The 17,654-nt window shown below is 43.1% G+C and overlaps 1 protein-coding gene across 5 annotated transcripts in view; it reads right to left on the reverse strand.

The window, feature by feature from the left end:
• Positions 1-5,050: 5,050 nt before the first annotated feature.
• Positions 5,051-17,654, reverse strand: part of RAD54B (RAD54 homolog B) — a 138,493-nt gene continuing 125,889 nt past the window's right edge. For 3 of the 5 annotated variants that reach the window (XM_032787210.2, XM_075063105.1, XM_032787209.2), the window contains 5 exons: positions 13,991-14,166; positions 11,824-12,085; positions 10,302-10,368; positions 9,847-10,047; positions 5,051-6,275 (listed from right to left, as the gene is read on the reverse strand). In XM_032787210.2, the coding sequence (XP_032643101.1) occupies positions 6,055-6,275; positions 9,847-10,047; positions 10,302-10,368; positions 11,824-12,085; positions 13,991-14,166 (927 nt within the window). In that variant the 3' untranslated portion in view covers positions 5,051-6,054. Of the gene's footprint in view, positions 6,653-8,024; positions 9,705-9,846; positions 10,048-10,301; positions 10,369-11,823; positions 12,086-13,990; positions 14,167-17,654 lie in introns of those variants that run through there. The other 2 variants (XM_075063104.1, XM_075063103.1) reach the window with 2 other exon arrangements.

Raw genomic sequence — 17,654 nt, forward strand, 5'->3', positions numbered from 1 at the left:
CATCAAGTAACCGCATCTTTCATGGGTTGTCAGGATGCCCTTCAGAGTGGTCCAAAGTCTGCATAGCAGGTTGAAACCAGGAGGGTGGCTTGTCAGGTTAGTGATAATGTGCTTGTTTGAGATGGTGGATGAGATCTAGACACACTTCCATTCCCTGGCCAGATCCAGAGACAGGAGGCGGTCACGCATGGGCCATAGTGGTTTTCGTGATTCAGGTGTTGTTGGGGAATGATGCCAATGACCTGTCAGATGGGAAGTTCTGGGTAGTCATTGCTGTAAGTCTGTTCTCGTGCTATGCCTATATCTTGATGGGTAGCTGGTGGTTCAATGTTTGCTAACACAGAAAGCCATGACAGAGGTGTTGAGTTTAAAGTATCATGAAAATTCAGATGCTCTGATTCAGCTGCCTAGCCACAAGTTGGGTGTTGCAGCTTCTTGTCCACACTCGTGCACAGTACACTGCAACTGAGTACACCAGGGCAAAAGCTGATGGTCCTAGCACTGGGGCAGTTGATCCTCAGTTTGTTCGGCTAACTTTTGGATAATATTGATGCGAGTCTTTGCTTTGGAGGCTACTTTCTTGAGGTGGTCATGAAAGGTGAGTGTGAAGTCAAGAACACCCAGGTATGCTGCTTTGGGTCATAACACACAGTTTCACCCCAAAACTCAACACTGAAGAGTTTTATGCACTTCTGTTGTCAAGGTGGAAAGTGAAGACTACCGATTTGCCCAGTTTTGGTCTCAGCCACTACTTTTGGAAGCTCTCCAAAAGGTCAGAGGTAAGGGTCACTTCAAAGCCTTTAAAGCGATGGGCCTGAGTTGTGAGGCCCAAATCACCAGTACATGCAAACTTCTGTGCTATGGTTCCAGGCCTGTGACAGCATGGCAGGAGCAGTAGATGTCCTGCCACTGTCAGCCACCCACCGGCAGGGCTGGCTTTATGACCTGCGGGGCTAATTGGAATACTTGGTGGCAGTCTTGGGCTTCGGCAGCATTTCGGTGGGGGGGGTCTTACACTCCAGGTCTTACATGGTACTGAAGGACCCCCCTGCTGCCAAAATGCCACCGAAGATCCCCAGAGCGGACCCCCCGCCACCGAAATGCTGCCGAAGACCCCCAGAGTGGGGCTTCCTTAGGCACGGGGCCCACTTCCAGGGAATTGGTGGAATCGGCATAAAGCCGGCCCTGCCTGCTGACTGTGCTCTGCGATTGCAGAGGGGAGTTACAGAGTGTAGGTAGGCAGCAGCATTAACACTGTAACGTTTCCTGCAGCCTGCCTTCAGGCTACAGGGAACACGAAGCTGTGTGACTTCTCAGACGTCTCTCCCCACTCCTAGTCCTGCCTTTTTCTGAATGCCTCGTGTGTCCTAAGGAAGTTTTGTGGGAAGGGGGGATGCAGATGACTAGCTTGGGAGGAGGAATATCCCATCTAATCATTTAATTCCTTCTCCCCCTCCCCACTTCCATGGCTCCACTATGGCTTTGATCCAAGGATTTTCTCCCCTCTACAGCACACAGTAGCGGGAGCATTTGGGTCAAAATTACAGACAAGACATGTAAGCTGTGTTACAATTTACTTTGCCCCATTCCCACTAGCATTAAATCCATGCTCAAGGGGACAAATGTTAGCAGCAATTGCTGACTGCATGTCCAAGAGATTCACTGTCTCTTGCAACCCAATCTGCACATGAGCCCCGTGGGCAGAGGCTGCTCAAGGACTACATTGAACCGGTACAACTGTGCTGAACACTGGGCTCCAAATTGTCAGGAACAGATTGAAAATCAGTTAGTGGTTTAGAGCTCACATGCCACTGCCATTGGTGTGGGATACAAGTGGATTGAGAGTACCCCTATGCATTTCTCTGGGAAGAGCCCAGTGCCTGTCTCTCTCTCAGAGCTCCCAGATGACTGGGTCAATGCAACTGCCATTTGGGAGGAGGAAGCATCTCTTTCCCCTGCTCTCAGCCAGCCAGCAGGAACTGCTGTGCCTGAACATGGCTGAAGAACTGAAGTAAATTCGGGTATAAACTGTGACCTATTGATAAACTGTTGGTGCAAATCCAAATACCTTTGTCAGTCAGCAAATCCATAGTTGGATACCTTTTGGGCCCCACCAGAGACAGAGATGCATTTGAAAGAGAAGCAGACATAACCCAGGAATAAAACCAGTTATGAAAATCTGCTTCTTACTGAACTAGGAACTACAGCTCTGCAGGGCATTCCCCCAGCTTCCAGATAACCTTCCAGGGCAAAAAAAACAACAGAGAATCCTCTTAGGGAAGCCCAAGGGTCCAAACAGTTAAGAGAGAGAGATTAGTAGAACTATGGCCTCACTGGGCCTTAGATTATCATTCTTGTTCTTGCAAGAGAGATTCATTGTCCCACTGCTTTGTCTGTTGTAACAATGCTTCAGTGAGAATTATTTCCTACCGAATTCTTACTTTCAGGACTTAGCGCCAGACCCTGGTTCCTGCTCTGGCAACACAAAGGGGCTGGATTCACCAGTGGGTATAGAGTAAAGGCAGCTCTCTTTCTGCCCACTACAGGGACATGTCTGGAGAGCACTGCAGTATGGGAAGCTTCAAACAGCATAACCACCCCTTTGAACCATAACCAGCCTGTATTTGTAGAGCAGCCCTGAGGCTGGTCTAAATTACTTCAAGGACTGAACTAGCTTTCACCGGCCCTGGAGATTAAGGGAGGTCAACGGTGAGTCGCAGCCACTTTTGCCCCTCCCCCTTGGATGGGGCAACCTGGCTAGACTCGAGGACTGGGACCTTGGTACCTGCTTATATCTGCTGCATTGAGTCCCATCTTACGTAGAACATTAGCAATGGGGTGCTGGTTGCAGCCGTGATTTACAAGATGTGGCCTTTCACTTGGATTATAAATGATGTGGTATTGCCCTCCTTTCAATGAAGTTTATAAAGAAATTGCATTTTATTTACAGCTGGGTTGTTCGGCAAACCAGTTTCCCAATATGCATCTCTCTGAATTTACTGCAGAAAACTGGAGATCAAGCCTTATTTCTACCTGGAGGATAATTCTGTGCACCGTGCTTTGGGTCAGTGATCAGTTTAAAGTTTAGTGTAAGAACCAAAACTTCTGTCCACGATCTTTGGCAAATGCCTAGATCCCTATTTCAGTCTTTTGTTGTTGTGCAGCTCTTAGTTTACAAATTCACCCTGAAATCTGAATTATGGATGCTGCCACGTGAAGGCTTTTGAAGCCTGGTTAAATCCTAACGGCTTATGTGCAATCATTTGTGCATTCAATCTTGACTGCAATGAGAAACAGTACCATGAGCTGCTGCTGACACCATCAGGTCACCCTTGCAAAAGAGGTTCTCTTTCAGCCTTTGGAGAGTCTTGTCTGGTAAGAAAACATGCATAAGTTTGCAGACAATACCAAGGTGACAATACTAACATATAACTATTTTTAAAAATATCCCTGTATCAAGTTTATTCCTCAGTAACAGAACCTCCTAAGGTAGAGCAGTTCTTTCCCCTTGTTACTTTGTACAGCCTCCCAGATTGTCATGCCACAACATATCAGTTATTTAAACTGCATATGAACAGAAACAAACACAGTTAACATCAAATTCATTCCATAGAAAGCATGTGAACGAACTACTCTCCTTCCACATGCATTTGGCCTGCAAAGGCTGAAATCTCACTTTGCAAATTCCTGACAATAACCCGGGTCAACTGGAAAAGATTGTTTGAATTTGGCATTTTAGAACCTCCTGTGTTTTAGTCTGCTCCACCAGCAGCAGTATTAACCGAATGGAAGCATAGCAAAATTTTACTTGGTCAATTTATGAATGAATAATGAGGTACTTCATGTATGTGTGTGTGAGAGTCAACGCTGCCATCACCCGAATTAAAGAAGATGTGAACCAGGGTGAGTAAAGCTGGAATGAGGGAAAGCAGGTATTTGGAGCTGAGGTTAATGGAAACAAACAATTTTTGTAATAAAATGAACGTTTCCCCCTAAAATAAGGGTAATCCCCAATCCAAAGCATGGTACATTTGAGTCCCTTTAGCAATATGTACTTTGGCAGGAATAATAGGGTAGATTCTCATCTGCATCCAAGCCCTGTTTGTCTAGAGTAGGTGTGGCATAGAGCCCGTCATGTATTGCTGATTCTGCAGCACACTTTGCCCTGCTGTGACAGAGCAGCACAGTGGCTGTTTTAATCTATAGGAGTGCAGTATGGGGTCTAAGCCACAGCTCCTCAAAGTTATTTAGGCTCCTAACTTCCAGCCTAAATATCTTTGAGGATCTTGGCCAGCTGAGGACTGGTGTAAAGGAGAAGAGCCCCCCCTACATGCTCACACACCAGAACAGAAAGTGGTAAGTGCAGAAACCAGCTCTCCTGCTTTATGCCAGATGAGAGCTCCCACTCCCATCACAGGAACTCTCAGCTGGCATAGAGCTGAGCTGGAATTCTAGCCAGTAATGGCCTAGACCATAACTGAGAATCTGGGTGAATATTAGCTAAAATAAACTGATTATGTGGAAGAAAAAAAGGTTTTGACCAAAAATAATTTGCACTAGGTTATTTCATTCTGATCCTCAATGGAGGACACAGACTTACACACCAACACAACTTGTCTTTTTAAAAAGTTTACATTTTAGTGCCCCCCTCAATCTCTCACTTCCTTCCTCTACTTAGACTACCCCAAACCACTGCATTTAGAAAGTTCAGTGCTTTCTTGGTTCTTGTCATTAATTCTCTGCACTTAGATACCATGACAGGTGCATCAAAAAACCCTCACAGATTCACAGTGGAGTCAGTGGGAACCAGGGCAACAGGAGCCCTAAATGTTGTGAACAACTGAAACAGGAGGACAAATCAATTACAGTTATTTCCTGCAGGTTGGGCTTTATAGTAGACACTCCAGATACCAAACACAAACACAGTTACCAACTGTTCTGTCTTTATACTGCACCTAACACACTGAGGCCCTGGTCAATGATTACGGTCCCTCAGCACTACCACAATATAAATAAATAAATACCAATGAATCCCAAATTACAATTTTAATTTTATTAAAAGTGATTTCACTTTCTATAAACTTCTAGTATTCCTGGAAATAATGTCACATTTTTGTTCATAAGATTCCATTTTTCACATTTGTGAATAAAATATTCGACTCAGAGAGGAAATGCATAGCTGAGATACCATACAAGGTACTTTTAAAGCTACAATTTCTATTTCAGATTCTTATGCCTGATCACATAAAGAAAATTATTATCCTAATATTGTACATGCAATTATATTGTATGCAATGCTCTGAGATTCAGAAAAATATGTTCGCCATATGTATTTAGATAGAAATAACATGCACCTGCATTGAGTATAGCTGGGGACCAGAGAATGTTAAATTTCCTCAACTAAATGCACTGTGCACTGCCGTTTCTCATAAAAGATGGTCAAGCACAATTAAGTTGTGGTCTCAGAATCTGGGCCTGATTGACCAGCAGGCTATTCTAGTTTTATGATGGGGTAACTCCACTAAAACCACGAGTTATATTGGGGTAATGTAGTGGTGAATCAGATCCATTATCTTTACAGATGCAGAGACAAATCCAGTCAAAGACTTGTAAACATCACATATATACTATAGCCTAACGTACCTTCGAACAGTCAGCTGATATACTGATGATAATACAGAGATGACAATTTATCATTATCAATGGAAGAAAACGGTCAGGTACTTTAGGTCTAACTGTGAGGTTGTATAAAATAGTTTAACCACTACTGATTATTATACCAAACCAGCAGATGTGTTGAAAAGCAAATTAAATTTTTAAAATTCTTTCAGTTATAACTATTGATTAATAAGGTACTTTTAATCTGATGGTATTTCACTAACTTTACAAAAAAAATCAACAGCTGTACATTTACACAGAAACTTCCTCGTAAAAACAAGGCCTAAACTGAGTTTTGGCAGCAACATAAAGGCTACTGCATATTTTATTTTTCTTAGAAGACTGGCACCCAGCAAGAACAAGGCACATCACGTACATAGAAAAAATAATTTAGTTTTATGGGGTGGGAGTAGCTGGATTGGTTACATTTTGGAAAATAAAAGAAATATTATTCTTTATTCTTTCAAGGAAGGGATCAGCAAGAGTCTGGTGCTGCCCTGAAAAGTGTTTCCATTGCATCAGCTGTGACATAGAAAGAGGTTTCTTTGAATCAGCCTTCGCATGATGTTGTCCCAGCTGGCAACCTCTATACACAGGGAACTTTTCTGAAGAAGGATCTGAAAAGTGATAAAGTGAAACAGAGCTTGAGAACTACCGTGAAAATTCTCAGTCTGGACCAGTATTCAATTTTCCAGAACAGCAAGTGAAACCTTCTATAACAATAAAAGCCACACACACAAAAAGGAGTAAATAACTTGTTAAATTTTGTTTCTCAAAAGTCCCCCTCTGCCAGCCCAGAGTATAAGTCCTCATACAAGTAGATGGAATGGAAAGTTTCTTATCTGATCATTTCCTTTCTGCTAGCAGCATCTTCTGCAATTCTGTGACACGTGGGCTATTCCCCTTTTCTCTGCGGTTCTAGAAGCAGTTCAGTGTTACAGTCTGTGCTGGTACTATCCCTCTTTCTGGCTTCCTGCCAGAAGTCATTCCAGAGCTGTGGAAAACATCTTAGAACAGGGTAACAATAACCTGAATGCCAACCAGTGAACTATGTACAGTGGGCTACTTGGCCCACAAACTGTAGCTATAGAAATTAAATGTTGTTCTTTGGCTAATAAAGCCGTGCAGGGTAGGAAGACTTGTGGGAGATACTGTTAGCAGGGAGAAAATTACTGCTAAGAAATGTTCCATTCTGCAGCTCAGCATCTCCCACAATTCTGTAATGTAGAGGAAGTAGCGAGTACGGAACATTTCTATCCTCTTCAATTCCCAGGCACCCCCGCAACGAGCCTGCCCCTTCTCCTCCAACCAGCCTGCTCTGCCCATCCTCTGAGGCCCCACACCTGCCCCTCTTCTTGGAGGCCCCACCTCCGCTCACTACATCCCCCCTACCAAATGCTTGCTCCCCTGACCCTCACTCACTCATTCATTTTCACCAGGTTGGGGCAGGGGGTTGGTGTGTGTGTGTGTGGGGCCCTTCGGCTGTGGATGCAGGCTCTGAGGTGGGACTGGGGATGAAGGGTTTGGGGTGTAGGAAGGTGCTCTGGGCTGGGACTGAAGGGTTCAGAGGGTGGGAGGGGGATCAGAGCTGGGACGATGTGAGCGGAATGGCGCTGAGGCAGGAAGGTTGCAGGTGGTAGGGCCTGGCTGTGGGTGCAGGCTCTGGGATGAGGGATTTAGGGATGCAAGAGGGTGCTCCAGGCTGGACTGAGGTTTTGAGGGAGCAGGGGGATCAGGCTGGGGCGGGGGATGGGTGGTTGAGGGCTTGGGCTTGGGCAGGTATGTGGATGATGTATGTGTTGGGGAGGGCTCCGGTCCGGGGTGTGGGTCTGGGTGGGGCTAGGGGTTGGAGTGAAGAAGGGCGGAGAGGGATCAGGGCGTTGGGTAAAACAAGTGGGTCGGGTGGGGGAGGGAGCCAGGGGGTGTAGGCTCTGGGTGGCGCTTACCTCAAACAGCTCCTGGAAGCAGCGGCATGTTCCCCCACCGGCTCCTATGCAGAGATGCGCCTCTAAACACTGCCCCGTCCACAGGTGCTGCCCCCCCAGCTTCCATTTGCTGCAGTTCCCAGCCAATGGGAGCTGCAGAGCCAGTGCTTGGGATGGGGGCATCGTGCAGAGCCCCCTGGCTGGCCCTATGTGTAGGAGCCAGAAGGGGGACATACCACTGCTTCTGGGAGCCTGCCTTAGCCCCCCTGCACTGCCAACTGGACTTTTAATGGCCCAGTCGGCAGTGCTGACCAGAGCTGCCAGGGTTCCTTTTCAACTAGGTATTCTGGTCAAAAATTGGACACTTGGCAATCCTATCCTCCAACCACCAGCATACCCCTCCTCTTCGCCTCCAGGTACCCTCCAAGATCCTGCCTTTCCTCTTCCAGGAATCCCTCCCCACACCACCAGACTGCCCCTCCTCTTCCTCTCCCAGGCACCCGTTCCCACCAGTGTGACACACCCCATGGCTCATGAACCCCTACACCCATCCATCCCAGTAACCTCAGCCCAGCATCCACCTTTAGTATTTCTGTAATGGTATTTTTTGGCTTTTGCATCTTATTCTATCTAAGTGTGTGGCTGCTTATATGCTTACCCTTGGGATGGGAAAAAACTGGCAGAACTCTATATTAGAAGCATAATGCAAACAACTTGAACACTCTGACATCTCCATAACTTCTTGGACAAAATCAGGGTGTGTGTGCAAATTTTTTCCCTCTGGGATGTCTATAATACTCCTATAACTGTAGCTCTTGATCAAGTCACTATCAGGACACTAGGTAAAAAAATAGGCCCTGTGTGAGTGCCCACAGAAAACACAGAGCTGGATCCACTAGGTATATTTTACCAGCTCACATGAGCTCCATTTCCCCGCCAAGAACTGAAGCCCCAGCTTTTCAGCCATGAAAAGAACACAAAGACAATGAAATCAGTGGATTGCTTGTCAGAGTGCTTTAACAAAAAGTAAAGTGAAAAACAAAAAAACCTCTTCACTATAAAAGCACCCTACCTTAACTATACAAACCCTGCCAGACTTGAGGTGAGAAGGGGAGGAGAGGCGAAATGAGCAAAACTCTAGTCTATCTGCTGGAAACATGTAAACAACCAAACAGAGTCAATCCCTTTCTTTATTGCTTAATTTCCTGTTTGCATCCGCTGGTAAGAAGATATGTACTTAGATGGCAGGCTTAGGAGGATTTTAGAAGAATAATTCTTACCAACTGCATTTTTACTTAGCGCTGTAAAAATGCAATTTTAAAATGTTGTAGATATTTCTTTGGGTCTCATTACTATGATAGCAGAGAGTGTCTATTTAGAATAGATCAGCATTTGCATGATTGTCACACTAGTCGTGCTATTATAGATGAGCGTCTCATGCCTATCAGAAGAAGGGAACTTACTGGAGCAATCGATGCCCTGTTTCTTAGATGCTAGATCTGTCATAAAGGTTAGACCTGTGGAGAGCTACCTTAATGAAAACAAGATTAAGACATTTAAAAAAACATACGAAAAAAAAAAATCCTATCCCTAATTTAAATCAACGATATGCAACAAAAAAAAATTAAACACCACACCACACAGAAAGAGTGGAAAGGGAGGTATTAGGAATACTAGTGGAGGTGGAACTACTTTTATCTTTGGCATAGGGCAGGCAGAAGCTAGGGATCTGTTTTGCACCTTCTGCTGATTGTTCTAATCACTCTCTTCCAATTTTAGATAGTAACCTTGCCACAAATGGTTGTCTGTATTTTGGGCACTATTACACCTTTGGCCAGATTCTCAACTGATGTAAGCTGGTACAGTCCCAGTTAAATCAACAGTGCTACAGTGATTTACACCAATTGATAATCTAGTCCCTTGTTTGTATCATTAATCATTCTTGCTTTTGACACTTTCTTTCTCCAAGTTTCATAAATAATGTTGCCTGATTATAACCATTGTCACTAGTCCAATTTGCCTTGATTGGTTTAAGGATTTAAGAGGCTGTTAAAAGTAGAGGTCATTAGTTCAAGGAATGAATCTTTTCTCATCATCAGCTGATGAAAGGGTCCTGTGGATCTGAAAAAAAAATCAGGCATAAGGCAATATCATGAAGATCCAATAAAGAATTTCATTACTTTAATCCTCTTGTATTGGGTGTCCCTGGAAAAGGATGTACCAACCCTGCAAGTGCCAAAGAGATAAAGAACAGAAAGCTCACTTTGATGGTCTTTCTTTCCCATACAGTTGCACTCAAGCAGGTCATGGGTAACACAGCTGGAATCTTCATGTAGTATAAAGAGATTTTTAAGTTCCTCAGTGGAAAAACGGATGTGTTCAGATGTCTTGGAAAGGTCTACGACTGCCCCAGAAAGTCCCTGCTTGCTGATCTGTCTCTGATAGATCTTTTCTTCTATTGAGCCTGCATTGAAAAACATCAGATACATAAGATTAATTTTAAACCAGTATTTCTAAAGGTAGATTCCAGTTGCTTGATAATTGCATAATTTGAAATGCTGGAGTATTACCTTCAGTTACTAAAAGAATAATCAGAGCAAAGCGAAGACACATATTTATGTGATTTCCAAAAGTGCCCCACCCTCTTCTCATACTTGCCAAGATTTGCCTCCCTCCAGCTTATGTTAGAGAAGCATTTACATTTACAACATTTCTGACCTGTAGTTAGCAGTCTGTAAATATGCACAGTGTGTTTCTGACCATCTCTCCATACCCTGGCCATTGCCTAAAGAAGATAAAAAAGGTAAAGATGTTATTTAAAATCCCATTACACAAAGAACACTAGCTAAAACATTTATTGTTTTCTAATCAAGTTCTTAGCACTTGCTAGCTTCTTAAAGGGACACCGTCAAAATAAAATGTCGCAAAAAAGATTGTCTATCTGTATTATTATTAAATCTTAGGTTATTAAATCTGAAATATTTTTAAAATCTAATTTGCTTCTACCATTTATTCTCTGCCTCTCACCTTGCTTAGATTACCATATGAAATTAGATAAGTCCATTTCATTTCTGCTAGCCCTAGTTCACTTATGGTTTTCAGGTATTAGAATGACTGTGTTGGATTTAGGTTTCTAACACTGCACAGGAATATTTAAGCTTCTCTCCCCCGACCCCCATACCTTTTTTTCAATATTTATAAAAACCGGGAAAACATGTCCATTTCAGTTGGGTTTGGAAAAATCAGCTTTTGCACAAAACCTTTACATCTTAAAAAATTACTTGACAGTGTCCATTTAAGTGAATTATTGGCAACAATTTAAGGGTTACAAGTACATATTCAGCACAAGTTTCAATATTTAGCAAGCTGTAATATTTGATGCTGATTTTACTAGACTGTGTTTCAAGCAATATGAGAAGTGACCACATGATGGTGCTGATGAAGATCAGGAACAAGAGCAAAACCTTTGAGGCGATGTATTGAAATTGAAAGAATTTATTTTTTAAAGACATTTAAAATTTGTCAAAAAATAGTTTTATCCAAGCACTCTTATGCCAGATAAAATAATACTTATGGAGCTACCGCAATCATTACAAGAATAGCAGTAACTATTTTTTTCTTGTAACATCTGCTGCCATTCCATTTTGTCCCTTTCTTCATGCTACTTGGGATCTCTCCTCTTAACTCAGATGTAGCTGAGCTCCCTCTTCATCAGCACACACCACACACAATGATCAGCAGTTTCAATTTAATTTGCTTTTGGAAACATAAGAGAGAGATGATGGCCATTCTACTAGAAAATCAAAGTCAACAGAAGACTGGGCCATATGAGAAACCCCTCCAGGGAGACCAGAGATTTATTCCCCAACTTTACGCTCCTTGTTTGTCCCAATCAGCTGTTCTAATTTAATTTTACCCTGAATATTCAAACTAGAAACAAGCATCTCCTGGCTGAATGTCACAATACAAAAAGAGATCCAAGAGCTGATCGATATAGATAACAAAGTTGCATGGGAATCCTTCAGATGTGTTTTTGATGTGGAGACAAAGCTAATTTAAACAACCTGCCAGACAAATTTTTCCTCCTTTCCCCACATAATTACACTTGTCTAAATGCAGGCTCAGCAATATTCAATATGGACCAGAGGTTTAAGGTCTGACATTTTAGCATCTCTCTCTTCATCAATTAAAACCCCATTTGGTCCACATCCCATCCCTGATACACACAACTCTATCAAACCTGAATATCTGTGGCTGGATTCCAGTCAATATCATATAGAATTAAATGAGACGCTCCAACAAGGTTCAGACCTACACCGCCAGCCTTCGAACTCAGCAAGAAGATAAACGCTGAACTGAATTTATTATTAAAACTATCCACAATCTGTTGCCTCTGCGAGATAGGAGTGTGTCCATCAAGTCTTGTATAAGAGTATCCATAATGTTTGCACATCTCTTGCAAAATATTCAATGTCTGTGTATAATTAGATACCAAAACAATTCTGTCAGAGAAACAAAGAACTTGTTAGATTTAACTACTTATGCACAACATAATAAAGCACTATATTTATTTATTGTAGACAACTGAAGAAATCAAATGACAACTCAGACAAAAACTGCACATCAGCCTGATTTTACTCACCTCTCTTTAAAAATGAAGTAGTTGGCATTGCAAATAAAGACACATCATACCTACTGTGAAGCATTCAAATAAATTATTAGTTATTTTTTCAACAGGATTTTGCTTAATGTACAAACAGGACCAAGCACAGAGATAGGATTATAACATTTCTACTTACACAAACTAAGAGGAACTATATGCACCTGTAAGTAGCTCCACTTAAAGAAAAAGCTACTGTGGCATCACCACGCAATTTGAGAGATTTCTGAGTAGGAGTGGAATTACAGATGGGCTAAATGGGGGTCATTTATCTGAACAAAATTCCTCTTCCCCAAGCTGGGGTTTGGATAAAACAGGATGAGGGAAAAAGGAGGGCAAACGACTTTGTAAATATTACAGATATTTTTGGTAAATTTGGTCTCCTGGTCTTTTGAGTTATTGATATCCCATCAACGTTTTATCGGACACACTTATCACTCATAATCACTTTGTTCAGACATGTGCAGACTTCCCCTTTAATCTCTGGGGAAGACTGTACTGAATGAGGAAGGGGGGAAGAGGTCTAACTAACAAGTAAGACTTGTCACAAAGTAATGCCTCAGCACAAACTGCAAATCAGTGGGTTTCAAACTTTTTAGGCTGTGTACCTCTTTCCAAATAATGCAGTCTACCATGTGCCCCTGTCTGAGATAGACAGAGGCAACATGGTGGGGGGCATATGGGGGCAGATTACATATTATACATGCCCCCAGATTTCTGCCTTCCATTAAGGCAACAGCTTTTAAAAGGTTTTCAAACTGTGGAGTACGCCCCACTAGGGCGACACAGAACATTATTCAGGGGGGCAGGCAGCGAGGCCAGATGGCTTGGGCCAGCCGCGCATGGTGGGGTTCAGGGAGATAAAGCCACCTCCATCCCCTGACTCACCTTAGCTGGCCACCCAGCCAGTCAGGGTTGGGGCAGAGGGGTGCGCAACCAAAAATTATAACAAAGTGGGGGCTTAGCTCCAAAAATTTGAAAACAGTGGGTGGAGGTGGCGCTTCCTCCCCAAGCCCCACTTCATGGGGCTGATGCCCAAGCTGCCTGGTGTCATTGCTTGCTCCACTGAATGTTCCTTTGTGTCCCCCTAGGGGGACGTGCCCTACAGTTTGAAAACCTCTGCTGTAAATTAACAGTAGGAGGAGACAGCAGCTCCCTTTGTACTGACACACTGGGGAGTGCTTCTTCCTGACATTCTCTTTTGAACAGGAACTTATAGACAGCTAATATCTCCTAAAATGGAGTAAAAGGAAAACGCTGAATAACAGCTAATCATAAACATGACTATACAGGAGAGAGCTCACAGTCTAGTAATTACAAAATATTTTATTGAACAGTTTAAAATACTGAGCACATTAAATGATTGCCCCAAGGGATACAATGTGCTGGAAAGTCTATGCAAGTAACAGGCAGTATGTCACAGAACAGTAGTTTCAGTGTGAGACATCTGCTTAGTTGGTAGAATTCAGCATGAAAAAGAAAAACTAGGTATCTGTCCAGAAATAACAGAAACAGAAACTTGGACAAGTGTTCACCAGCTGTAATTCCTATGTTAATAATTTTAATAAGAGGCAAAGCTATAGAGTAGAACGTATGGTATGTATGAATAAGTATGCTTGGTAGCTGTGCGGAGTGACAGATCCCTCAGGGTAAATGTCTGAGTGAAAACAGAAAGTGGGATAATCAAAGGGATCATCTAAATTCAAAAGTAGCTAATATGTCTCTCCTACCTTTCTTTCTCTCTCACCTTTCAGAAGGGCTGAGTTCACGGATTGCTGCCAACAGCTTTGCCAGGACCTGTAATTTTCCTGAGTCAGTTTCAGTGAAAGTGGTGGAGGTATAATCTTGTGGGAAAATCTCTCTTAAACCTTCATAAAGATTGGATTCCTCAGATTCATCACAAGTTGGATTACAATGTTTTTCCTATTAAAAAAAAGATTCATCTGTGGTAACCGCATGACTTTTTGAAAACAAAACAAAAACAAAAAAAACCAAACAAAAAAAGCCTTGCCAATATTTTCATTATGATTACAGAAAGCATTAGAGAAAGACAAGATCAAGAACCAGCATACAGATTTTAATGAATAAATAAGTCATCTGGCTGATAACCTCTCATCACTGGCTCTACTGCAATTTTTACAAACCATTGTTATAATAAAATTAAACTCGATTCTATACCCTATATACTAATGTCTCATCTACAACTGGATAGAGGATGGGGAAGAAAACTATTGCTCACTCCTGCCTCTCTGATTTAAAAGTAGTTACATAACATCAGAAACACATGAGTGGTAAACTAATGCTTTGTTTGCTCCCGCTTCATTCTGTGCCAGCTTATTACTGAGCAATACGGGCATTTATTTTTGAGAAAACTGTTCTCTTCCCAACCAGAGATTAAATTACTGAACTGAGAGGATGAAGAGCAGCTATCAAAGGAATATGCAGCCAGAATGAAGGGGTAGAGGGAAAATGGTAAAATCACTTAGCTGCCGTCTAACAATAGCTATATCAGTGTAATAAAAATAACAGCAATAAAACCAACTTGTGTTTATATCTCCCTCTCCATCTCACCAATTTCTACAGAAGTTAAGCTGTCATGTTAAAAAAAGTTTCTAGCATTTACAGTTGTGAAGCAAATTTATTGAATGAATACAATATTCTCTCTGAGTCACAGACTGGAACAATAGCTCTTGCACTCTTGCAATAGGTTTACACATCTTACATTCATTTCAATCAGATGTTGACTCCAAAGCAGAGGTCCCCAAACTGTGGGGCATACACCACCCTCCTAGGGGGCTGTAGAGGAATGTCCAGGGGGACATGGCAGGGCCTGGGCCAGTCCCCATGAGGGACAGGGAGAGAGTACCACCCAGCCCCTCTCCACCCCCATCTCTGCTCTGGTCATGCCCCCAGCTGCATCCTCAGCTCCCAGTTCCATGCCTGGGCCCAGCCTCGGCCTGGCTGGCTCCGCTCCAAGCCCTACCCCCTATCACAGCCTGGCTGAAGCTCCACCCCCACCTCCATCCCCAACCTCAGTCCCCTGGCCATAGCCCCATTTCCAGCCCTGGATCTACTCCCTTGGCCCCCTTCCCCCTGTTGCCATCCTCCCTTTCTCTGAGCCACAGCCCCACTCCCATCCCCCCTTTCCCTGAGCCACAGCCCCACTCCCAGCCCTGGGGGAGGGGCATAGATGGGGAAATGGGGGCACGACCTCCAAAGGTTTGGGTCCTGCTTTTCTAAAGGCCATGGATGTTAATTTTAATGTCAATCTAATTATGCTTTTTGCAGCTGACATTTTAGTAAGAATATTGAGGGACTCATAGAAATGTAGGGCTGAAAGTTACCTCCAGAGCTCAGCTAGTCTAGCCTTCTGTGCTGAGGCAGGACCAAGTATACCCTACACCATCCCTGGCAGGTGTTTGTCTAACCTGTTTTCAGAAACCAACGACAGAGATTCCACAACCTCCCTTGGAAGCTATGCCAGTGCTTAACTATGATTATAGTTAGAAAGCTTTTCCTAATATCTAACCTAAATCTCCCTTGCTGCAGATTAAGCCCATTATTTCTTGTCCTACCATCTGTGGACAAAGAGAACAATTGAACACCATCATCTAGAACAGCCTTTGAAGACTATCAGGTTCCCTCTCAGCCTACTTTTCTCAAGACAAAACATGCCCAGTATTTTTTAACCTTTCCTTATAGGTCAGGTTTTCTAAAACGTTTATTGTTCTCCAATTTATCCACATTTTTCTTAATGTGTGGCATCCAGAACTGGACACAGTAGTCCAGCTGAGGCCTCACTAGTATTGAATAAAGCAGGAAAATTACTTCCAATGTCTTACTTTCAAGACTCCTGTTAATACACCCCAGAATATTAGTCTTTTTTGCAACTGCATCACATTGTCAACTCATATTCAGTTTGTGATCCATTATAACCCCCCAGATCCTTTTCAGCTATTCTATCGTCTACCCAGTCATTCCCCATTTTGTAGTTGTACAATTTATTTTTCCTTTCTAAGTATAGTACTTTGTACTTTTCTTTATTCAATTTCATCTGGTTGATTTCAGACTATTTCTCCAATTTATCAAGGTCATTTTCAGTTCTCCAAAGTACTTGGAGGTGTCATCTGCAAATTTTATAAGCATATTCTCCACTCCACTTATCCAAGTCATTATTGAAAATGTTGAAATGTATCAGACCCAAGACAGAGCTCTGTGGCACCCCTTATATACGTCCTCCCACTTTGACAGTGAATCGTTGATAACTGCTCTTCGAGTATGGTCTTTCAACCAGTTTTACATCCAATTTAATATAGAACACATTTCCCTAGTTTGCTTATGAGAATATAATGTAGGATGGTGTCAAAAGCCTTATTAAATCCAAGATATACCTACTGCTTGCCTTCATCCACTAGGCCAGTAACTCTATCAAAGAAGGAAATTAGATTGATTTGGTATGATATGTTCTTGACAAATCCATGTTGGCTACTACTTATTATCCTATTATCCTTTAGTAGCAGTACATCCTTCCCATATCAATGCTGGTGCACAGGGTGGAAACTAGTCTCTTCTATTCCTCTCTGTCATTTGCTGCTGCTTTCATTTCCACTATGGCACTGAGATCTATTATTATGCCCTTCCTGCAAAGAGTTCTTCATAAAGTTTCTAGGGGTGCCGTTTTTCTCTCACATCAACTGGCTTCCACTGGAAAGCATCTATAATTGCTTTTAATCATTCCTCTATCACAGAGGTTAGGGGGTTTTGTCCCAGGGTTCCCCCCACTCAGGCCAATCCCTTCCTTCTGGGGTCCCCGCTGGTTTTTGCCCCTCCCCCCCACTTCTTCCACCTAGGACTCCCCAGGTGTTTGGCTACCCAACCTTCCAGGGTTGGGGTTGAGTACTTGCTTTGAAAGGGGCCTTTCTTGGGTAATTGGGTCAATTCTCTGGCTGTTATGCAACTTTCTACCAGTGTGATCATCTTGTCATAGGTGGACGGCTTGTTCTGACCTACTCATTTGTGAAGAACTGGTGGCAGTCCTCGCATGTAATGGTTCATGACCAGGGTCTCCAAAATTTCCTCTGGGCTGGATGCCTCAGGCTGTAACCACTTCCATGTGAGGTATATTAGGTCGAATAGCTGGGATCTCAGGGGTTTGGTCCCCTGGTATTTCCACTCATTGAACCTCTGGACCCGTACTGCTGCCGTCACCCCTGATCGTGCTAGGATCTCTACCTTAAGCCAGTATAGTCAGTGGCATCCATAGCAGGCAAGTCAAAGTAGGCTTTCTGGGCCTCTCCGCACAAAAATGGGGTGAGAATGCTGGCCCACTGCTCCTGGGCCCACGCCTCACGCTGAGCAGTCCTCTTGAATGAGAGGAGATATGGCTCTATGTCATCTTCTGACATCAACTT

The sequence above is a fragment of the Chelonoidis abingdonii genome, chromosome 2 (genome assembly GCF_003597395.2).
Source record: "Chelonoidis abingdonii isolate Lonesome George chromosome 2, CheloAbing_2.0, whole genome shotgun sequence".
In the NCBI taxonomy this organism is placed as follows: Eukaryota; Metazoa; Chordata; order Testudines; family Testudinidae; genus Chelonoidis; species Chelonoidis abingdonii.